The 24164-nt window shown below is 45.4% G+C and overlaps 1 protein-coding gene across 1 annotated transcript in view; it reads left to right on the top strand.

Moving 5' to 3' along the window:
* The window catches only part of CEP192 (centrosomal protein 192), a 219402-nt gene that overhangs the window by 24159 nt on the left and 171079 nt on the right, over window positions 1–24164 (top strand). The window contains exons 12-14 of the mRNA XM_077808693.1: window positions 751–936; window positions 7805–7930; window positions 15681–15838. Of these exons, the coding sequence (XP_077664819.1) occupies window positions 751–936; window positions 7805–7930; window positions 15681–15838 (470 nt within the window). The remainder of the gene's footprint in view (window positions 1–750; window positions 937–7804; window positions 7931–15680; window positions 15839–24164) is intronic.

Raw genomic sequence — 24164 nt, forward strand, 5'->3', positions numbered from 1 at the left:
GTATATCTATGCTAGATTTTTTAAAAAATATATGAAGAGTACTGTTGCAGTTGGCAGTCAGCAAAACCACCTCTAGACCTTGTGTGTACTGGTGATTTTAGGGAAATCTAGCACTGTTTAGCCCCCAGTGGTGCTAGTAATAGTGTGGTCTGGTTACCAGTGATTTTGTCATTATTTAACTTTGTGGTATAGATGACATTTTGGAGTAACACTGCTGACTTGATAAGCTTAAGCTAATGCTGTTAAAGTAACTACTGTTAGTAGTAAGAAAAGGAGTACTTGTGGCACCTTAGAGACTAACCAATTTATTTGAGCATGAGCTTTTGTGAGCTACAGCTCTGCTCAAATAAATTGGTTAGTCTCTAAGGTGCCACAAGTACTCCCTTTTCTTTTTGCGAATACAGACTAACACGGCTGTTACTCTGAATACTGTTAGTAGTGCTGGTGAAGCTTCAGTGCTAGTACAATGGAGGTAGATGGCTCTAAAATTGTTGCTTTTTAGGTCATGCATAATTATGAACTGTAGTACATAATTCAGAATGAGGACTACTTTTGTGAAAGTCATGTAACTGGACTTGGAGTCCTTCCATCCTGGTCTGTGAAAATAAAATCTTTCTATATCTGCAGTGTGAAGCATCTGGCTATGTTGTTTCCAATGGGAGTTTACGTGACTTTAGTGACCAGTGAATTCTTTGAGTATCATCTTGTTTGTTATGCTGAAATGACTTATTTCAATTCATTTTTAAGCAGTGTTCTGTTGTATGGCAGCATGGAAGACTTTCGAAATATTGCAGATGAGACGTTTCCCAGCTTTTTGGCTAACTCACTGAACAGTAATACCAGTGGGATTTTGGAAAATGTCACCATTTCATCAAACCTTGGCTTACCTGTTGCAGCTTCAACTGTTGCCAGGAATAAAACCAGTTGTGACAACAGGTAAGACTGTCCTCATAATAGTCTTTCATAGCCTAAAATACACTTGCATTATGGGGAAGAGTGGAGGTGTCTGATCTCCTCCAGAAGGATTCCTCTTACATGCTGTATGCTCAGAAAGCTGAAACTGGTTATTCGGATACGTCTGTAACGTGGTGTGAATTCGTGATGTGCTGAAAAATGTCAGTGTGTTGCTGAATGATCTTCTGATGATTGCTACAAAATGAGTGACAAGGTAGATGAGGTAATACCTTTTCTTGGACCAACTTCTGATGGTGAAAGAGACAAGTTTTAAAGCTACACAGAGCTCTTCTTCCATCTGGGGAAAGGTATTCAGTGTGTCAAGTGGGAAGTTAACACCTCTGCAGTCATAGGACAAAAAAGGGGGGTTTTTAAGGTTACAGATTGTTGTAATAATAAGCCATACATCCGGTGTCTTAAAGACCAATATTAAGTCTCTAATGAAGTTATGGATTTAAGCTCCTTGGCTTGTCCTTTGAAGGCGTTTTGTACTTTTCCCAGACTTAAGAGCTCTGTGTATCCCAAAAGCTTGTCTCTTTCACAACAGAAGTTAGTTCCATAAAAGATATTACCTCATCTACCTTGTGCCTCTAATATCCAGGAAGTAACACAGGTACAACACTGCATGCTATAAAATAAAGCATTTTGTCAAAGAAAACTTAAGTTGCCACGCTTCGTTACAAAATGTTAACTTGGGATTTAGACTAGAGTTTTAAAAGTATACTGAGTCAATATCCTTTGACATGAACAGTAATCTAATTGGAGCATCCTATATTTCTTGCACATAACATCAATAGTTACTAAATTTAGTAGTTATTCAGAGAATAATGGTTCTGTAGTACTTTTCTTGAAACCAGAAAGATTAATTATGTACAATTAACTTACAGTAGTTTGAACCGATACTATAGTGGGAAAACAGTTAGGAGATACTTAAGCTACTGTTGTATTTTTGGTCACAATTATTGTTTTTTGTTCAAGGTGACTATTACACTATACTGACTCAGTGGTTGGAACAAATTTTGGTACCAAAGATAAAACCTGTGTAGTTGTGAATAAAGCATATGATCCAACCTTAAAATTTAGCCAAATGGCACATAGTATCTGTTGCCCCCTCTATGGATGTAAAGTCAAACTGAGTTTGGGATCATTGGGCATTACTGCTTCCAGGAGAGTGTGATGTAGAGTCTGCAGAGTTAAATTGTGTCGTTTTCCCATAATTCTCTTCTCCTGGAGTCTTTGTGTTGGTCTATAATATCGTACTCCAGCCCAGTCTTGTCTGGCTCTTGGCTTCTGGCACCATCTGTTTTTTTTTTTTTTTTTTTTTTACCAGTGGGTTTATCTGAGATGTCAGACATTTGAGCTACATTACATTCCTTAAAAAGAAAAGGAGTACTTGTGGCACCTTAGAGACTAACCAATTTATTTGAGCATAAGCTTTCGTGAGCTACAGCTCACTTCATCGGATGCATTCAGTGGAAAATACAGTGGGGAGATTTATATACACGCAGAACATGAAAAAATGGGTGTTGTCATACACACTGTAACGAGAGTGATCACTTAAGGTGAAAGAAAAGGAGTACTTGTGGCACCTTAGAGACTAACGAATTTATTTGAGCATGAGCTTTCGTGAGCTACAGCTCACTTCATCAGATGCATACCGTGGAAACTGCAGCAGACTCTATATATACACAGAGAATATGAAACAATACCTCCTCCCACCCCACTGTCCTGCTGGTAATAGCTTATCTAAAAGCCATTTCCAGCACAAATCCAGGTTTTCTCACCCTCCACCCCCCCACACAAATTCACTCTCCTGCTGGTGATAGCCCATCCAAAGTGACAACTCTTTACACAATGTGCATGATAATGAAGTTAGGCCATTTCCTGCACAAATCCAGGTTCTCTCACTCCCTCACCCCCCTCCAAAAACCCACCCCCATACACACACAAACTCACTCTCCTGCTGGTAATAGCTCATCCAAACTGGCCACTCTCCAAGTTTAAATCCAAGTTAAACCAGAACATCGGGGGGGGGGGTAGGAAAAAACAAGAGGAAATAGGCTACCTTGCATAATGACTTAGCCACTCCCAGTCTCTATTTAAGCCTAAATTAATAGTATCCAATTTGCAAATGAATTCCAATTCAGCAGTTTCTCGCTGGAGTCTGGATTTGAAGTTTTTTTGTTTTAAGATAGCGACCTTCATGTCTGTGATTGCGTGACCAGAGAGATTGAAGTGTTCTCCGACTGGTTTATGAATGTTATAATTCTTGACATCTGATTTGTGTCCATTTATTCTTTTACGTAGAGACTGTCCAGTTTGACCAATGTACATGGCAGAGGGGCATTGCTGGCACATGATGGCATAAATCACATTGGTGGATGTGCAGGTGAACGAGCCTCTGATAGTGTGGCTGATGTTATTAGGCCCTGTGATGGTGTCCCCTGAATAGATATGTGGGCACAATTGGCAACGGGCTTTGTTGCAAGGATAAGTTCCTGGGTTAGTGGTTCTGTTGTGTGGTATGTGGTTGTTGGTGAGTATTTGCTTCAGGTTGCGGGGCTGTCTGTAGGCAAGGACTGGCCTGTCTCCCAAGATTTGTGAGAGTGTTGGGTCATCCTTTAGGATAGGTTGTAGATCCTTAATAATGCGTTGGAGGGGTTTTAGTTGGGGGCTGAAGGTGACGGCTAGTGGCGTTCTGTTATTTTCTTTGTTAGGCCTGTCCTGTAGTAGGTAACTTCTGGGAACTCTTCTGGCTCTATCAATCTGTTTCTTTACTTCCGCAGGTGGGTATTGTAGTTGTAAGAAAGCTTGACAGAGATCTTGTAGGTGTTTGTCTCTGTCTAAACTACTACATGCTACAAGGGGCCACAGCAATGGTTCCCTCAACCCACCTAGCAATATTGTTAACCTATCCAACTATACTCTCAGCCCAGCAGAAGCAGCTGTTCTATCCCGGGGCCTCTCCTTCTGCCCCTCCACCCCTACGAACATGATACAGTTCTGTGGTGACCTAGAATCCTATTTTCGACGTCTCCGACTCAAGGAATATTTCCAAAATACCTCTGAACAACATACTAATCCACAGAGGTCTCCCTACCAACACTACAGAAAGAAGGATTCTAGGTGGACTCCTCCTGAAGGTCGAAACAGCAGACTGGACTTCTACATAGAGTGCTTCCGCCGACGTGCACGGGCTGAAATTGTGGAAAAGCAGCATCACTTGCCCCATAATCTCAGCCATGCGGAACGCAATGCCATCCACAGCCTCAGAAACAACTCTGACATCATAATCAAAAAGGCTGACAAAGGAGGTGCTGTTGTCATCATGAATAGGTCGGAATATGAACAAGAGGCTGCTCGGCAGCTCTCCAACACGAGTTTCTACAAGCCATTACCCTCTGATCCCACTGAGAGTTACCACAAGCAACTACAGCATTTGCTCAAGAAACTTCCTGAAAAAGCACAGGATCAAATCCGCACAGACACACCCCTGGAACCCCGACCTGGGATATTCTATCTACTACCCAAGATCCATAAACCTGGAACTCCTGGGCACCCCATCATTTCAGGCATTGGCACCCTGACAGCAGGATTGTCTGGCTATGTAGACTCCCTCCTCAGGCCCTACGCTACCAGCACTCCCAGCTACCTTCGAGACACCACTGACTTCCTGAGGAAACTTCAATCCATCGGTGATCTTCCTGATAACACCATCCTGGCCACTATGGATGTAGAAGCCCTCTACACCAACATTCCACACAAAGATGGACTACAAGCCGTCAGGAACACTATCCCCGATAATGTCACGGCTAACCTGGTGGCTGAACTTTGTGACTTTGTCCTTACCCATAACTATTTCACATTTGGGGACAATGTATACCTTCAGATCAGCGGCACTGCTATGGGTACCCGCATGGCCCCACAGTATGCCAACATTTTTATGGCTGATTTAGAACAACGCTTCCTCAGCTCTCGTCCCCTAAAGCCCCTACTCTACTTGCGCTATATTGATGACATCTTCATCATCTGGACCCATGGAAAAGAAGCCCTTGAGGAATTCCACCATGATTTCAACAATTTCCATCCCACCACCAACCTCAGCCTGGTCCAGTCCACACAAGAGATCCACTTCCTGGACACTACAGTGCTAATAAACAATGGTCACATAAACACCACCCTATACCGGAAACCTACTGACCGCTATTCCTACCTGCATGCCTCCAGCTTTCACCCTGACCACACCACACGATCCATCGTCTACAGCCAAGCTCTGCGATACAACCGCATTTGCTCCAACCCCTCAGACAGAGACAAACACCTACAAGATCTCTGTCAAGCTTTCTTACAACTACAATACCCACCTGCGGAAGTAAAGAAACAGATTGATAGAGCCAGAAGAGTTCCCAGAAGTTACCTACTACAGGACAGGCCTAACAAAGAAAATAACAGAACGCCACTAGCCGTCACCTTCAGCCCCCAACTAAAACCCCTCCAACGCATTATTAAGGATCTACAACCTATCCTAAAGGATGACCCAACACTCTCACAAATCTTGGGAGACAGGCCAGTCCTTGCCTACAGACAGCCCCGCAACCTGAAGCAAATACTCACCAACAACCACATACCACACAACAGAACCACTAACCCAGGAACTTATCCTTGCAACAAAGCCCGTTGCCAATTGTGCCCACATATCTATTCAGGGGACACCATCACAGGGCCTAATAACATCAGCCACACTATCAGAGGCTCGTTCACCTGCACATCCACCAATGTGATTTATGCCATCATGTGCCAGCAATGCCCCTCTGCCATGTACATTGGTCAAACTGGACAGTCTCTACGTAAAAGAATAAATGGACACAAATCAGATGTCAAGAATTATAACATTCATAAACCAGTCGGAGAACACTTCAATCTCTCTGGTCACGCAATCACAGACATGAAGGTCGCTATCTTAAAACAAAAAAACTTCAAATCCAGACTCCAGCGAGAAACTGCTGAATTGGAATTCATTTGCAAATTGGATACTATTAATTTAGGCTTAAATAGAGACTGGGAGTGGCTAAGTCATTATGCAAGGTAGCCTATTTCCTCTTGTTTTTTCCTACCCCCCCCCCGATGTTCTGGTTTAACTTGGATTTAAACTTGGAGAGTGGCCAGTTTGGATGAGCTATTACCAGCAGGAGAGTGAGTTTGTGTGTGTATGGGGGTGGGTTTTTGGAGGGGGGTGAGGGAGTGAGAGAACCTGGATTTGTGCAGGAAATGGCCTAACTTCATTATCATGCACATTGTGTAAAGAGTTGTCACTTTGGATGGGCTATCACCAGCAGGAGAGTGAATTTGTGTGGGGGGGTGGAGGGTGAGAAAACCTGGATTTGTGCTGGAAATGGCTTTTAGATAAGCTATTACCAGCAGGACAGTGGGGTGGGAGGAGGTATTGTTTCATATTCTCTGTGTATATATAGAGTCTGCTGCAGTTTCCACGGTATGCATCTGATGAAGTGAGCTGTAGCTCACGAAAGCTCATGCTCAAATAAATTCGTTAGTCTCTAAGGTGCCACAAGTACTCCTTTTCTTTCTGCGAATACAGACTAACACGGCTGTTACTCTGAAACCTGTCACTTAAGGTGAGCTATTGCCAGCGGGGGGGTGGGGGGGGAACCTTTTATAGTGATAGTCAAGTTGGGCCATTTCCAGCAGTTGACAAGAACCTCTGAGGAATGGGGGTTGGGTGTGTGTGTAAACATGGGGAAATAGTTTTACTTTGTGTAATGACCCATCCACTCCCAGTCTTTATTCAAGCCTAAGGTATTTGTATCCAGTTTGCAAGTGTCTCATTGGAGTCTGTTTTTGCAGTTTTTTTGTTGAAGAATTGCAACTTTTAGGTCTGTAATAGAGTGACCAAAGAGATTGAACTGTTCTCCGGCTGGTTTTTGAGTGTTATAATTCTTGACGTCTGATTTGTGTCCATTTATTCTTTTATTTAGAGACTGTCCAGTTTGACCAATGTACATGGCAGAGGGGCATTGCAATGTATATAAATCTCCCCACTGTATTTTCCACTGAATTCATCCGATGAAGTGAGCTGTACCTCATGAAAGCTTGTGCTCAGATAAACTGGTTAGTCTCTAAGGTGCCACAAGTACTCCTTTTGTTTTTGCGAATACAGACTAACACGATTGCTACTCTGAAACCTAACATTACATTCCTTGCAACTATATGTGATAGCTTATGGACAGAATGTAAGTTCCTGTAGTATATTGACCCATTCCACCAGCTGTTCATTGGCTGTGCAGCTGGCCATAATGATGGAGTATAAGAATTGTTAGTCTAGTGACTGAGAATTATCTGTAACTGGTTAATTGATTCCTATATCAGCCAGATATCTAGGTTGGCTCAAGAAGGTTATTTGAGAACACTTCTATCGCAGTTTTATTTTCTTTAAACTACCAGAGTTGCTCATAGTTGCTTATAGTGAACAGTTCTTTGATCATTACAAGCCAATAACCGTCTAATAAAATTAATTTTTTTGAGTTTAAATTTATAAAATGCAAAAATAAAAACTAAAAGTCTACACAGCATGAATTATGGATGGACTTGTATTAAATTAAACCACTTGTTTTTCTTGCCAAATAAGTACTCAGAGAAAATCAGAGTAGCCATTTAGCCTGATGAACCCCTGACTAAGCTGGAAATCCCTTTGCCATCCCTTTTTATATGGGATTGAATTCCTACAATCCTTTTGTGGTACTCAGGTAGTATTCAGATACTCTACAAAAAACAAGTTACGAGTTGAAAAGATGCAAATTTGAGCAGTTAAAATGATTGGGCTTTTTTCCAACAGGCTTTCTGATATTCAAGCTTCTTATCTAGAAGAAGGGAGATTTTCACCGCCATCAGCATCTTGTCATAGTGGTCAGTCTGCTTCGGAGCCAAGGGGGAAGTTAGCTCTTAGCTTTCAGGGTGACTTGTAAGTGATATTGCTGTTTAATCCTTTAAAAAAGATTGGAAAAATTACTTATAGCAAATTCTGTGTTATAATTGTACATATCAATGACTTTACTCTGAATTTTTTCTTTATGAAATAACGGGATTGGCTGCCGTTAAATGCTTTATTTTGCTCCCACCTACTTGTCAATAAAATTTGTAGAGTTTTTGATGATTCATTAGAATTTGTTGCTTAAATCCAAGATCTGAAGAATATATTTCCTTTAAAAGGAATGTCTGAAGACAGTGAAGTTATTAGAGCTTAATTCTAGCTCAGTGGTTCTTTAAACTTTTTTCATTTGCTGGATAACTTCATAAGGAGAACGAGGAGTTCCTCCAGTTTTGTCACTTGTGCCCATTTCAAAACAGTTTTTGCTCTGGAGATATTTCCTTCCTTATAGTTTGTGCAAATATTTCAATTTATTCTTCTGTAGTCTTGCTACAGGATTCTATAAGCTTTCTAGGTAGAGCTCCAGTGCCATGCATGTGAGGTTCATAGAGTAGTTTGTGAATTGGTAATCACAATTAAGTCATAAGTGCAAGCACATATAGCTTTTACAGGTTTTCAAACTGTGTGAAGTGACTTCAGAAGAAATAGCTTACGAGTATCTTATCTAACGGTCAATATTCTGCAGAACACAGGGAAGTGGGAGATCACTGCTTTTTGATATCTTAACAAGAATTTACATGGGTTGTGAGCAGATTATAAAAGCCTCAATAGCAACTCCATGGTTGAGATGGAGTTTTTCACTTAAAGCAGGGATTCAACCTCTTAAGTGTGAAGAGTGTAATTTTGAAGAATACATAATTTACTTTGAATACAGAATAAATTTTCTGAGAATTCCAAGTAAATCTCTTATTTAGTTTAAGAAATAAAATTAAAAATAGGCCTCTTGAGAAATCTGGTACTTTTGTGTCAGACCTCTTTTTGCCCCGAATAATTGCAGTAACAGAATAATACAAATGCTATAGCAGCACAGCTGTAGTGTAGACGCTTTTCATAGCGATGGAAAAAAGTCTTGCATCACCATAATTAATCCACTCCTCCAACAGGTGGTAGTTAGGTTGGCTTTACCTTCTCTGACAGATGTGAAATTTTCACATCTCTGAGTGATGGAGCTAGATTAACTTAAATTTTAGGTGTAGATCAGGCATGAATTCTCTAAAATCCATATAGTTACTCAGATTGCCTTGAAATGTGGTGTGTCTCCTGGGGAGGTAGGGTTTGATTTATGACCCAAATTTGAGGCTGTTTGATCAAGGGGTTCCTCAGAGACAGCCTCATGGGGGGGAAAAACACCTAGCTTTTCTTTAAAGTTGATATATTTTGGCAACTCTTGGATGTACAGGGATCGCACTAGGGTGTCGGTTGCTTGAGAGTTACGCCACCACTAGCTCTTTGGGGGAAATCAAATTAAAATATTGTTAGCAAAAGTTTGGTCCCCCAGTCCTAAAGCTCTTGCCCCAAACCAATTAGACTGTACATGTGCAGAGAGGCTAAGGGTAAATCTAGTTATGATTTACAGGAGCTGAGTAGCTCCAGGAGGAATGTTTCCCCCATGGAACCTCAGCAACATCCAGGCACTGAGAGTTCAAATCCAACCCTATGTGTAGAAATCTGAAGGGTGGGGAAAAATCAGAGGCAGATTGTAGCAATATGGGATTTTTGTATTTTGGGGAATTGTATTCTGAGGACAGCAGAATATATAGAAGGAGCTGAAACTGCTTTTGAAAAGAACAATTTGCACATGCAAATGCTTGTTGGAAGAGGACAGTGATTGGAGGTGGAAGAGTAAGTGGGAATAGGAGGAGATGGGTTTAGGGTACAGTGCAGGGATGGGGGATAAATGGTGATGGGTGGATAGGAGAGGCTTGCGGGGGGTCAGGTGATGGAGGGGATGGGGCTAAGTGAAGTGGGAGGACACCTGAGGAGAGGAAAAGAGGGTGAGTTTTAGGGGGACTGGGAGAATAGAGGCAGGGGTCCCTGACAGCAAACATTACAGTCCTCTCCCATTTTGTGCTGGGATCTGGAAGTGGGGAGGAGAGCAAGGGGACTGCCTATCTCTCTGTCTTTGTGCATGTGCCAGGCCCTGGGGGGCTGGGTGTCTAATCCCCCCATTGGCTTTCCCTCTCAAATGAGCTGATATATGGGGGACTCTCCCTTCCAGGGGTATCTGATCCCCTTTCCTTGCCTTGTGTATGGCAGGATTTTTAGAGGCCCCTGCCCATCTACAGGTGTCTGACCCCCTGGCAACTAGGGTCCTTACCTGCCATATGGGCCTGGGTCAGGAGAAGCCCTGCCATTTGGATGTGAAGCTGAGAACTGGCATAAGTACCAAGAACACACTGCTGACACTGAGGCAAAGAGTTGAGAATAGGCATGCTTGATCCATATCACAGGCTCTGCAGCATTGGGTGAGGAGGGAATGGGAACACCTACTGACATGAATAGAACACTTTACACATATTAGGGCTGTTGTTTCAGGTGTATCCATCTACATCCAATGGTCTCACTCAGCTGAGATTAGCTTATTGAGATGAATGGGCCACTTAACACGGCTCAGAGCTTCTTATATTTTCAGGATTATCCTTTGCTGGGGAATCTGCACACAGCAAAGCAGTTATTAATAATTAATTTTAATATATGTTATGGCTAAGGCCCTACTTAATTTGTAATACTGTGGAAATTACAGATCCCGCAATATTAAGCATCCTCTACAATTTTGTCAGCTGGGTGGCTGGTGGCCCGAGTCCCGCTGCTGGACTCGGGCGGCTGGTGTCACGAATCCTGCTGCTGACCCCAGGCATTAATGACTGTAATATAGTTGCAGCAAAATGTCTGGGTATCTCCCCCCCCCCCCCCCCCAAAAATAAAAAAAATTAGCAGGCATAACATGATGCTTGAGTGTTTAAATTGTTCCAGCAAGTTTTTCGTAAGCAAATAGGTCTTCTCTGGCTTTTCCACATTTCTGTAGAACCTCAGAATTATGAACACTTCGGGATAGTTCCTAACTCTAAAATGTTTGTAATTGAACAAAATATTATGGTTGTGCTTTCAGAAGTTTACAACTGAATATTGACTTAATACAGCTTTGAAACTTCACTATGCAGAAGAATAATGCTGCTTTTAACTGTCTTAATTTAAATGAAACAGACACAGAAACATTTTCCTTACCATGTCAAATCTTTTTTTAAATTTTCCCTTCCTTTTTTATTAGTTTACATTTAACACAGTACTGTACTGTATCTGCTTTTTGGGGGGTGGGGGTGGGTCGTCTCTGCTGCTGCTTGATTGCGTACTTCCGGTTCCAAATTAAGTGTGTGATTGACTGGTCAGTTCATAATATTGGTAAGTGTCACTCTGAAGTTCTACTGTAATAAATAACTGTTATTACTTTTCCATGATTTTCCATGTCTTGTCTGCAACTCAGCTACAATTATTTGACAATCATCCCACAATTCAAGTAGTGCCATAGTTATGGTAGAATGCCAGCTCTGCTACTCTTAAGATTGAGAAGTTTTTTTTCTGTTGAAAGGACAACGTTTCTAAATATTCCAAAATTCTAAGATGTATCCGAGTTGTCTTGAAATTTGCTGTGCCTTTGTTAGTTAGTGATGCAAATTTGGGATCATTTGAGCAAGAGGTTCCTGAGATGCAGGAACAGTGTTTTTTGTTTGTTTTTTGTTTTTAAGTTCACAGATTCTCCAGACTTGCTTTGTGAATACCTGGCTTCTAAGATGCTAATTACTTAATGAGACAGGAACAGGAGGATGAGCTGGAAATGAAGTTGGTGTGTGTTTTGAGGGAAATAGTGGGAGGAGAGACCAGTCTTCCTTAGTATACTTAGTTGCTGTAACCATGAGGTAATAAAACTGTCCCGTTCTTGGGATGTAGACTATGTCTGAGACTTCTCTTATTGGCTCTGTTAGCAGTTACAGACTCCAAAAATTTTAAAGCCTGACTGTTACCTCCATTTCAGTACAACAGAGCATACAGAGATAGGGGGAATCACATAACAGGGTGGCCTACTGAAGAGAACAATCAAAGAAACCTGGGCTCTATTCCTGGCTCTGCCATTGTACTTCTGGGTAACTTTAGCCAAGTCATTTCACCTCTGTGCCTCAGTTTCCCCATCTCTAAGGGGAAAGTTTCCTTTTTTTGAGATCTACTGATGAAAGACTGCGTTGTAAGAACTAGATATTATCATTACTTGTCCACAGGACCATCTGATCTGCACACCTAGGTGATAATTATAACTGCCTAGATTACCACCAACTACTCCCAATAACCGTTCTTCCTGTTTTGTTTTTTTTGTTTTTTGTTTTTAACATAACCAAACCTTAGTAATTCACCCTTATGGTTGCCTGGTGATAGCTCATTCCTTTCCCGAACATAAAATTCAGCAAGACTCAAAAGTTGTGAAAAACAGGGAATATAAAGTTAATGTATGCTCCCACAAAACTTTAACTGCCTTCTTTTGAGCAGTGTCCTAATATGTCTATAACACATACTTGCTCTCTGCCTTTTTTCTCTCCTGAGCAGGAGCCCCTTACACTCATACCTCCTTGCAGTCCTACACATCTATTGCATTTTACAATTCCATCAATCCCTCTTACAACCATATGATTCCCAGTGGCTATTGCTAGTTGCGAGAGGGGGCATAGCCTGGGCATGTTCTGTAACTCTGTATTTCCTTGGTTTCACAAGTTTATTTTGCTGAACTCTGCAAAGAGCACAAGCTATCACCAGTCAACTTTAACTTGGCATTCACAAATGTTTTTGCCATTTAATAAAAACTTGCTCAGATCTTGTGCAATATAGGTTACGTTTGAGTAGTTTTCTACAAGGTGTTAATGGTCGTTTTCTCCCCTCACCCCTTCAGGTTTTAACTGAAGAATTAACTCTGCTCTGTAGTGACACCATGCCAAAACAAATGATGATGATTAAAGCATTTTAGTGTTTGTGGAGTCAAAATAGATGAAGTAGGTTTTCAAAGACAAAGCAGACACCAACATTTTTTGATTCATGGTTTTGTGGTACGGCAGAATTAAGCTTTCTGCTGAAGGAAAAAAGACCATTAATCCTTGTAAAGAAAAGAAAATCAAATGTATCCTATTCATAAGATTTTCAGTGAGTTTTAAGAGTATATGGGAAGCTTGAAGAATGTGACATGGTGGAGTTTTGGGTGCCCTAATTGCATTTTCATACATTAACATGTTTGGATTTCTTTTAAGTTTCCTGATTTTTATAATGGTTTGCTTTGTGAGAACTACAATATCCCTGTTTATGTAGCATCACATAAGTTATTAACTCTCCAACCTTAACTCCATTTTAGCAATGATTGACTGAGACTATTAATAGTACCTTAAATAAGGTCACAAACGTAAGCGTGGTGTAAACAGTTGTACCAATTTAACTAAACTTGTGTCTTAAGCTAGTTCAGAACCTTGTGTTGATTTGAATTTGGCTTCTATTGGTTTAACTCACATTGGTTCAGAGTTAAACTGCTGTAAATCAGGCTCACACAGGTAGAAGGATTTGCACTGGTTTAAAATCTATCTGTAGAGAAGGCCATACATTGTTACAATTTTCAGTTTCATCGTAAGTACAGTTAATTGCCTAGGAAGTACCTCAAATAGGTTTTTCTATACTCTGACAAAAATAATGCGTATAATGTTTCATCAGTACAACAAGTGTAGTGCCATTACTGGTAGAAATAGCGGAAGCAGTAGCATAGGTGGGTATCGTATATGTACCAACTCATTTTATAATCTTGCTCAGAGTATTATTAAATACAACTGTGGTAAAAATGCAGAGACCTATCTGTGCTACAGCTTCTACTGTTTACTCCTGGGGGAAATTCTGAGTGACTGCGTCTGTAGAATATGCCCACCTCCCCCACAAACTTACTGTGATTCTGTGCAGAAAATGGCAGGGAAGCAAAGGGAAACTGCATGGGTGGGGGGCCAGAGCGGGACGACCACGGACACAGTTTTTTGGGGCGGATTGTTCCCCCAAACAGAGGTGAGGCATGGGCGGGGGCTCATGGGGTTATGTGCCGCTGGCCTCCCACTCCCCGCCCATTTCTGCAAGCGCAGAGCTGCCCAGCTGAAGGAGGCTGTGTCTGGGTTCCACTGACTCTGCAGCTGAACACCGCCTCCTGGGTCGTAGTGCCAGTCCAGTTCCCCTTCTGTGTGCTGGGAGCCTTCCTGTTTTCTGTGCAAACGTGAGTGCCCGCAGTGGGAGAAATGAGGAAAGGAGATGTGGGGGGAAGAGGCAGTGGGGAAGGAAGTGGGGTGGAACAGGGCAAGGGGAGGGGAAAGTTGGGAGTAAACGGAGGGGGATGGACATGAAAAGGGAATAGGGGAATCGCAGGGAGGAAGCGGGAGCTCAGCATGCAATGTCATTTGGCAGCAGCTGGAGCTCCCCCATTAAGCAGGTCTATCAAGCCTTCACCCTGACAAGCTCTATCCCCTATACCTGGACCCCTCTGAGCCCCCCCCCAAGACCCCTATCCCACTGATCCCCCAATCAGCTGCACCCAGACCTCCATCCCATCAAACCCCACTCCCCCAGCACCCTGACCCCCAACTGAGCCCCCCAAACCCATACCTCCCCACTGAGCCCATCTTCCCACACCCAGAACCCCTTGCTGAGTACCAACCACCTTCACCTGGATCCCCCTGCAGAGTCCCATTGCGTCTGCACCTGGAACCCCCAACGAGCCCCTATGCATTCAGAGCCACCTGCACTGAGCCGCCCGCACCCAGATTGCACCACACAGAAACCTCTCACTCCATACCTGGATCCCCCCACACTTGGATCCTGCTGGGCTGAGCCTGCCCACCCACACCTGGTGTGCCTGGCGCAGAGGGGCAGGGCCCTGGTGTGTTTCTGGGGCAGGCCCAGCCTTTGCACAGGGTCAGGTGCAGCCTCACTGCCAAGTCCCTGTACTGGAGGGAAGTGGGGGCTTGAGGGTGATCGCCCACATCAATACAGCCAGTGGCCTATGCTCCCCACTGCCATGTTGGAGCCACATTTATTTGACAAACAAAATTTGCAGAACTTTAAAATGTGCGCATGTTTTTTATTGTTTTGCGTATAATTTTTAGTGTTTTGGTGCAGAATTCCCTCAGGAGTAACCGTTGATGCCACTGGTGGAGGTGCAGTAGTGGTGATTTGTGTGCACTTTGACTGGTGTAGACAAGACCTAGGCCTAAAGGCTTCTACCTGACAACCAGAAGCAAGAGGGTAATTTGAAACTGGGGTAGGAGAATGTTATTTAAACCTTAGATTAAAACCTAATACTATATCTGAAAGACTAAAGGAATAAATACCTCTTTATTTTAATTATTTTAAGCATTTAACAGTGTTTTGTATAGCCAGTCTTTTCACACAGCTACAGTAAAGAGAAACACTTGTAATACATTTTCCTATTTGTCAAAACCACAGATGATTAGCGGGAACTCGGTGACAAGTAGTACCTTGAACTACTTCTTTGGAAGTGATTAGATTTTTAAAGTTGAGTATTCTTTTAATAGGTAGCAGATATTTCTTGCCATTTTAGAATAATCTGTAAATCTATCAGGACTAGGATAGTCAGCAGTGTTTGTACTCGGGGTACAAAGGAAATAAAGACATACTTATATGTCCACAAAGTAAGAGAAATTGTATACTGATTGTGATCAAACTTTGGCTTAAGCAAAGTGTCACTAAAATTATTTTTTTCTAGGGGAGTTACTACACTAATTACAGAAGCTCATCCTGTTTCTGATGGCTTGAAAGAGTCCAACTTAATACAGAGAGGGCACAACCAGAATGCCATCGCTGAGTGTTCAAGTCTCAGTCAAGATACTTCGTTTGACATATTACCAATTGAATACTTGGAAGGTATTAACTTTTAGAAACTCTTGTACTTAGTGGTCCAGTGTACTTGCATCTTTGTTATGGTGTATTTTGTTTTGGTATGACGTAAATAAGAATAGCTCTTCTCTACTGGCAATCTTTAAGTGACTTGTAGAGAATGGAAATTGAAGTAGTCTTTGGTCTGGGACTTGTTATATTAAGTCTAAATCTGTGGTAAAAAGACAAAGTAACTCTAGGGAGCCAGTGACAAATCTAAGGTCTGATGTCTTACAAACAATGAACTAGAAACAAATCCTGAACACTACGGGGGAAAATTGTGGGTTTCAGTATTCCAGTGGTATAGGTCATTTATTTATCAGGTATGAAACCACAAAATTATATATTTTTATTAGCATGTTTCCTTTTTCCTCTTCCACTCTGACCTGAATTCAGTGACCGTTACCTTCAGTTGCACTGACTTTGGGATCTTGCTTTATATCGTCTAAAAACATTTAGTGTAGTTCTTCTTTGAGTGATTGCTCATGTGTATTCTACAATAGGTGTGTGTGCTCACCATGTGCACCGGTGCTGGAAGTTTTCCCCCTAGCAGTACCTGTATGGGGAGCACCCCAGCGACCCCTGGAGTGGCGCTGGCCTGGCACGCTATAGGGGGAGCTGCGTGCTCCCCTCCCCCTCAGTTCCTTCTTGCCGCCAGTGACGGTGCGTCAGAACTACTCTGCTCCAGCTTTGCTGTAGCTCATCCCCAGAACTGTTCGTTCATTCAGAGTTAGTACCTGTAGTTAGTTAGCTGTTTAGTTAGTCAGTGAGCCCAGGCCGGGGCATGCCCCGCGCCCCAGGGTTTAAGTCATGTGGCTCTTGTAGGCATTCTATGCCAAGAAGTGACCCGCACGCAGACTGTGCTGTTCGGGAGAAACCCATATCAGCGAAAGGTGCAAGATTTGCAAGTCGTTTAAGCCTCTGACCAAAACAGAAAGGGACATTAGGCTCTGGGCCATCCTGATGGAGTCGGCGCTGACCCCGACTCCGGCATGCTGCTCCGAACTGGTACCCAGCTCTGCAGCGTCGGTACACAGTGACCCTCTGATGCCATCAACCAGTCAGCCCTGCTCCCCGTCCACAGGGCACACCAAGAGGGCCAGGAAGACTCCCTCTTTGCAGTGGCACTGAGGGAAGTCTGGGACAGAGGCTAGGCCCATATTGGGCAGTCCTTGATCCCCACCAGGCCCCAGACCTCCGACTCACGTTGAGTGGAGTAGCCCAGCCCCTTCAGAACAGGCCTCTCCAGATGTCTGGACACCATCCACGCCTGAAGCCTCCCAGGCGGCCTGGGACGTTATGTTCATGCCGGTGCCCGGAGCGCTGCCGATGTTGGCCCCACGCTCCAGAGGCAAGCCGCCGCTGGGATCTACGCAGTTGCCTCCGGCCCAGTACCGGCCTCGGTCGAGGGTTCCTGACGCCGTTCACCGCCCAGCGACCGTTTGGGGCAGAGTCCGTGTGGATTGCCCTCGATGCCGACCAGACTGTCTGTCTGGGTTCCATCCATCCGGCACTCTCGGCATCGATCGTCCTCAAAAAGCGAATATTGACGGGACCACAGCAGGCGTCGCCAATGGTCCTAGCCTCAGAGAGGGTACCGCAGTCAGTCTCGGCAGTTGTCAATGCCATTCCTGCTCGGATTCCCGCCCCAAGTCTCCACCAAGACATCACAGCCCTCGGTGTCAATTGCCAGCATCTCGCTGTTGCGGGTCCGCCCATCAAGGCCATATGCGGAGCAGTGGTTACCGTAGGTACTGGTCCTCCATGTCGAGATTACGGTCCCATGGCCCATGTGGATCCTGGCACCGCCGCTCCTCCTGGTCCAGAAACAGCAGCAGATCTTACGCCAGCCCAACTTCCATTCGTAGCTGTCCTTCAATTGGCCAGGCCAGCCAACCAGAACAGCTGGCCCTGCTGGTGCCAAGGCAGGTGCAGTGGCACCGACCATTGTGGCTGGCCCAATGGTACCAGTGGGCACCGTGGCCACCGGCGCAGCCCCCAGCGGGAGCTTGCTCGGCGGCCGGAGCTTCAGAAGCACCGTCGGCCTCCCTCTCCAGACCCCTGAGAAAGGAGTCGGTGGGACGTACGTCCTCTGCACCGTGCTTGGAGTCTGACCAGGTGGTGGACTCTCCAGTGCTGGCCGATACCCAGAGCACAGCATTGACCTCCTTGCTCCATCCGAAGGAGGTGATTGCAGCTCCACCCCCTCTGCCCCGCAGGAGGAGTTCAGGGCCCATCAAGAACTCTTAAAGAGGGTGGCAGCAAGGCTCCACCTCCAGGCAGTGGAGATGGAGGAGCCTTCAGACTTCCTGTTCAATGTGCTATCCCCATCAGCACTGGGTAGGGTGGCCTTGCCTCCCCATGAGGGGGTGGCTAAGATTTCAAATGCCCTGTGGCAAATACCAGCCTCGTTGGCCCCCATCTCTAAGAAGGCGCAATGCAAGTACTTTATATCCACTAAGGGGCATGAGTACTTGTATACCCACCCGGCACCCAACTCCCTTGTGGTTGAGTTGGTCAACCACAGGGAATGGCAGGGTCAGCCATCCCTGACCCCAAGCACAAAGACTCTCGGAGACTGGACTCTTTCAGAAGGAAAATTTATTTGGCTTCGAGCTTCCAGTTATGAATGGCAAACCATCAGGCTCTCCTGGGCTGGTATGAATTCAATCTGTGGGGCTCCCTGCCCAAGTTTGAGGACTCCCTCCAGGAGCATGGTAGGAAGGAATTCAAGGTGCTAGGGCGTCCCTGCAGGCAGCCTTGGATGCTGCGGGCACAGCCGCTCGATCCATGGCCTCCGCGGTGTGCATGAGATGGGCATCATGGCTCCTGCTCTCTGGACTGTCGAGTGAGGCGCAGTCTTCCATGCAGGATCTCCCGTTTGATGGGAAAGCTCTGTTTGCAGCAGAAACGGATACAAGGCTGCATGGCATGAAAGACTCCCGCACGACCCTCCAGACTCTGGGCCTCTCTGTCCCGGCTCTGGCAAAACCTAAGTTCAAGCCGCAGCAGACTCCCGCCCAGGCCACCCTCCCGAAGTACGAGGCCTCCCATAAGAAGCTGCGGGACTACAAGAGACGCTCTCAGAGGCAGTCTTGGTCTGACCCCCAGCCTGGGTCCCCCAAGGGCAAGCAGGAGGGGAAAAGGCGCTTTTGATGGGACGTTTGTGGGCACCACGGTGGTCCTCATCAGGGATCCACCCCCAATAAAAACTCCCCTTCTCCAACTGGTTGTGTGCTTTCCTCCCAGATTGGTCACAACTAATCTCAGACCGATGGGTCCTCAACACCATTTCCTGGGGTTACATTCTCCATTTTACTTCCTCCCTGCCCAACTATCCTCGTCTCTCTTGGGGGACCCCTCGCACGAAGCTCTGCTCGAGCAGGAGGTGGGGCAGCTCCTAGGACTAGGAGCGGTAGAAGCGGTGCCTGAGGTTCATGGGCAAGGGGTATTACTCCAGTTATTTCCTTATCCCGAAGGCCAAAGGGAGGCCCAGGCCCATCCTGGACCTGTGAGGTCTGAACCAGTACATGGTGAAACTCAAGTTCCGCATGGTTTCCCTGGCCTCCATCATCCCCTCCCTGGATCCTGGGGACTGGTATGCTACCCTCGATCTACAGGATGCATACTTCCACATCCATATATTCGAGGGGCCCAGGTGCTTCCTCCATTTTGTGGCGGGATAGAATCACTACCAATTCACAGTCCTCCCGTTAGGTCTGTCCCCTGCCCCAGGGTGTTTACAAAATGCCTGTCAGTGGTAGTGGCCTACCTCAGCGCGGCGGTTCCAGATATTTCCCTATCTGGACGATTGGCTTGTCAAGGGCACCTCCTAGTTGCAGGTGAGGGATCATGTAGCGCTCATCCTGTCCACGTGCACCTCCTTGGCCTGTTGGTAAACAACACCAAGTCCATGTTAGTCCCGGTCCAAAGCATAGACTTTATCGGGGCGCTCCTGGACACAGCGTTGGCCAGGGCCTCTCTCCAGACAGATTTGAGACCCTGAAAGGTCTCATCGACTCGATCACAAGGTTCCCTGTGACAACTGCCAGGGTTTTTCTGCAGCTCTTGGGTCACATGTCGGCGTGCATGTACGTGGTCTGTCATGCCAGACTCAGGATGAGGCCCCTCCAGCTCTGGTTGGCCTCGAAGTTTTCCCAGGCCACGGACAGGATGGACAAGGGCCTCACCATGCCGGACTCTGTGATCACCTCCATATGGTGGTGGTCCGCCCCAAACAACATGCTCCAAAGGGTCCTGTTCAGGGATAGGGCCCCGTCGTTGGAGTTGGTGGCTGATGCGTTGGACCTAGCTTGGGGGGCCCATGTGGCGAACTTTCAGACCCAAGGCCTGTGGTTGGCTCAAGACCTGACCCTACATATAAATGTCAAGGAGCTCAGGGTGGTGCGGCTGGCGTGTATGGCCTTCCGCTAGCACCTGGAAGGCAAGGTAGTCAGGGTCCTCACGGGCAACATGGCCTTGATGTTATATATCAACAGGCAAGGTGGGGCCTGATCCTCTGCCCTCTGCCACGAAGCCCTGAGGCTGTGGGACTTCTGTATAGCCCACAACATCCACCTGAAGGCCTTCCACCTGCTGGGCACCCGGAACAAGAGGGCGGATGCTTGAGCAGGAACTTTTCCTTGCAACACGAGTGGTCCCTCCACCTGGAAGTGTCCCACCAGCTCTTGCGAAGGTGGGGAACTCCCCAGCTGGACCTATTTGCGACTCGGCAGAACCAGCGATGCCCCTGATTCTGCTCCAGGTGGGACCTGGGGAGGGGAGCTATCTCTGATTCCTTTATCCTGTCCTGGTCAGGCTGGCTTTTCTACACCTTTCCCCTGTTCCCTCTAATCAGCAGAGTCCTGGAGAAGATAAAGACGGACAAGGCCCGGGTCCTCCTGATTGCCCTGGTGTGGCCCAGGCAGCATTGGTATGGGACCCTAATGGGCCTGGCGGTAGCTCTGTCATGGCCGTTGCCGCTCTGCGTGGACCTTCTTTCTCAGGACCAGGGCTGCCTCCTCCATCCCAACCTAGCGGCTCTTCACCTCACGGTGTGGCTGCTTAGTGGTTAGGTGGAGAGGAAAGGATGTGCTCAGAACAGGTTCAGCACCTCCTCCTCGATAGTAGACGGCCCTCCACTCACCGTGCTTATTTGGCAAAGTGGTCCCGGTTTTCTAGGTGGGCAGCGGACCAGGGTATCTCCCCTGTGGCCACCCCGATCCAGCTTATCCTTGATTACCTCCTCCACCTGAGGGCCCAGGGCCTGGTGCCCTCGTCACTCAAGATGCACTTGGCAGCCATATCTGCCTTCCATCTGCCGGTGCAAGGGCACGCAGTATTTTCCCATGCTATGACTGGCCAGTTCCTTAAGGGTTTGGTCTGTCTTTTTCTGTATTCTAGACTCGCGGTCCCACAGTAGGACCTAAACCTGGTGTTGGCTCGTCTCATGGGGCCCCCGTTTGAACCACTGGCCACATGCTCCTAGTCTCACCTCTCGTGGAAGGTGGCCTTCCTGGTTGCAATCACGTCGGCCAGGCGAGTCTTGGAGCTCAGGGCCCTGATCTCCGAGCCGCCGTACACGGCCTTTCATAAGGACAAGGTCCAGCTCCGCCCACACCCTGCGTTCCTACTGAAGGTGGTCTCCGCCTACCACATGGGTCGGGACATTTTTCTACTGTTCCTCTGCCCCAAGCCTCCTGTGTCCAGTGCGGAGCGCTGTCTCCACACGCTCGATGTGCAGTGCGCTCTGGCTTTCTACCTCGAGCAGACTAAGCCATTCAGAAAGTCCTTGCAACTGTTTGTCGTCTCGGCTGAGCGCGCAAGGGGCCAGCCGATTTCCACTCAGTGGCTTTCCAGTTGGATCATTTCGTGCATCCGTTCCTGTTATGAGCAGGCGGGTGTTCCCTCGCCACCCATTGTGAGGGCACACTCGACTCAGGTGCTGGCCTCTTCGGCTGCCTTCGTGGCCCACGTCCCCATCCAGGACATTTGTAGGGCTGCCAAGTGGTCTTTGGTTCACACGTTCACCTAGCACTGTGTGATTGTCCCTCAAACCAGGGATGATGCCAGGTTTGGTAGGGCTGTCCTCTGTGCTGGAAACTTGTGAACACCTACCCACCTTCAACAGATATAGCTTGGAATCACCTATTGTGGAATACACATGAGCAATCACTTGAAGAAAAGACAGTTACCTTTTCCGTAACTGGTGTTCTTTGAGATGTGTTGCTCATGTCTATTCCACACCCCGCCCTCCTTCCCCTCTGTCGGAGTTGTCTGGCAAGAAGGAACTGAGGGTGGGGGTAGCGTGCAGCTCTCCTTATACCGTGCCAGGCAGGCGCCACTCCAGGGGTCGCCGGGGGTGCTCCCCCCACTATGTGTACGTGCTAGGGGAAAAATTTCCAGCACCAGTGCACGTGGCGAGCATGCACACCTATTGTGGAATAGACATGAGCAACACATTTCGAAAAACACCAGTTACGGAAAAGGTAACTCTCTTTTTTTTTTTTCAAATGACATGATACATTAATACCTAAATCCTGTGGTTTGAAATACCAGCTGCTAAAATCATGCTGCCTTGAAATAAGAATAGAGAGTTAAGGGAAGTAAGATAGTAATAAGTAACCTGATCTTAAACTGTTGTCAGTATTTTATTAAACTAGCTTTCCAGTAGTTGAGTGCAAATATTAGGAAACCCCAGGGACTCCATAAAATGCTCTATTTGTACTTTGGTTCCCCGTCCAAATACCCCCCCGCCCCAACCAAACAAAAACCCACCGAAAAAACTGCAAGGAAATTTGCATTCCTCATAGCTGCTGAAGTTCTGTGGGGTAGAAGGGGTAAGTTTAAATTGTTAGAAGTAAGGTAATTTTATTTTATAAACTACTAAAAATATTTAGTTTAGAACAGCAAGAAATGGTAAGCCAGCTCTTACTAGGAGCACTTTATCCCTATATTTTATGGTTTGATAGGGAGCTTCAGTGTTACTTCTCTTTGAAGTCCTTTTTGTGATTTCAGTTGGTCTTTACAGTTAAAACTCCCATCAAATATTCTATATAAAGCAACTGTTACAACAACCAAGCTTACATCCATTTTTCAATACCTAGTGTAAAAGAAATTGGCCCAAAAGTTAAAAGCAAGATAGTTTAAACTACAGACTTTTTTGAATTTATATAAACCCTTTTAGAGGTAAGTAGGGAAATTTTAGGGAAATCTTAGAGAAATTTGCTTGTTCTTGGACAGAAAGGAGAAACCTCCTGCAATTTCTTTAATCAGTCTGAATGTTTTCTAACGTAACTAGAATATACACAGATATTGTTATATTTTCAGTAGGGCTGTCAAATGATTAAAAAAATTAATCATGATTAATTGCACTGTAAAACAATATTAATATTTTTAATAAATATTATTTTATGCATCAATAGTGAGATCTCGCTCCTATATTCCTGTTTCTCCATTCAATGGGAAATAGTAGCTAGTTGCTGTTCAAAAGAATATCAGACTGGAAAAGATGCATCCACTTTAGTGGCCTAATGAAATTAGAAAATAGTTCCTCTTGAACATAAAACACATTTCTTGAGATTTCAGCAGTAGTTGTGGACTAAAATACCCATTCGTATTTTATAGGGAGACGTAACCATTGCAAAAATGCCAAGACAAATTGAGCTTGTGTGGTTTTTTGTTTTTGGAACCGGGAAGCTTGCAAAGTTAACTGTCCAGTATTCTTGAATTATTATATTAGGTGATACTAATGCTTTCCGGTAGCATCTCATGATCCACTAGGGCTTGAAACATTTTTGTAGACCAATAAGAATAAATTCTGGATTAGTGAATTTCATGTCAAGTTGTTGGTGGGTGGTTTTTGTTTTTGTTTTTGTTTTCTATTGCAGTGGTACCTAGAGAGCCCACTTGGGGTTCAGGGCTCTAATGTGCTAGGTACTGTACAAAGACAAAAAGAAAGGACCCTCTGCTCACTAAGAGCTTAAAATACAGCAATTGAAACAATGTGCGGGTAACGTATGGAGGAAACACAAGGTAATTGTAAGTGATGAAAGAAACAGTGTGGCTCAGTGGCTAGAACACAGCACTAAGACTCAGAAGACCTGTTATTTCAGTGTCTGCCACTGACAGACTCTGTGATCTTCAGCACGTCACTTCAGCCCTCTGTTTCCCTCCCATCCTATCTTGTCTAAGTAGATTCTAAGACCTTGGAACAGACATTCTCTTGTTCACTTTGTGCACTGCCACCCACTATGAAGCCCCAATTTCTACTGGGGTATCTTGATATTGGTGTAATAAGAATAATGATCAGAAA

The sequence above is a fragment of the Eretmochelys imbricata genome, chromosome 2, assembly GCF_965152235.1.
Source record: "Eretmochelys imbricata isolate rEreImb1 chromosome 2, rEreImb1.hap1, whole genome shotgun sequence".
Lineage (NCBI taxonomy): Eukaryota > Metazoa > Chordata > Testudines > Cheloniidae > Eretmochelys > Eretmochelys imbricata.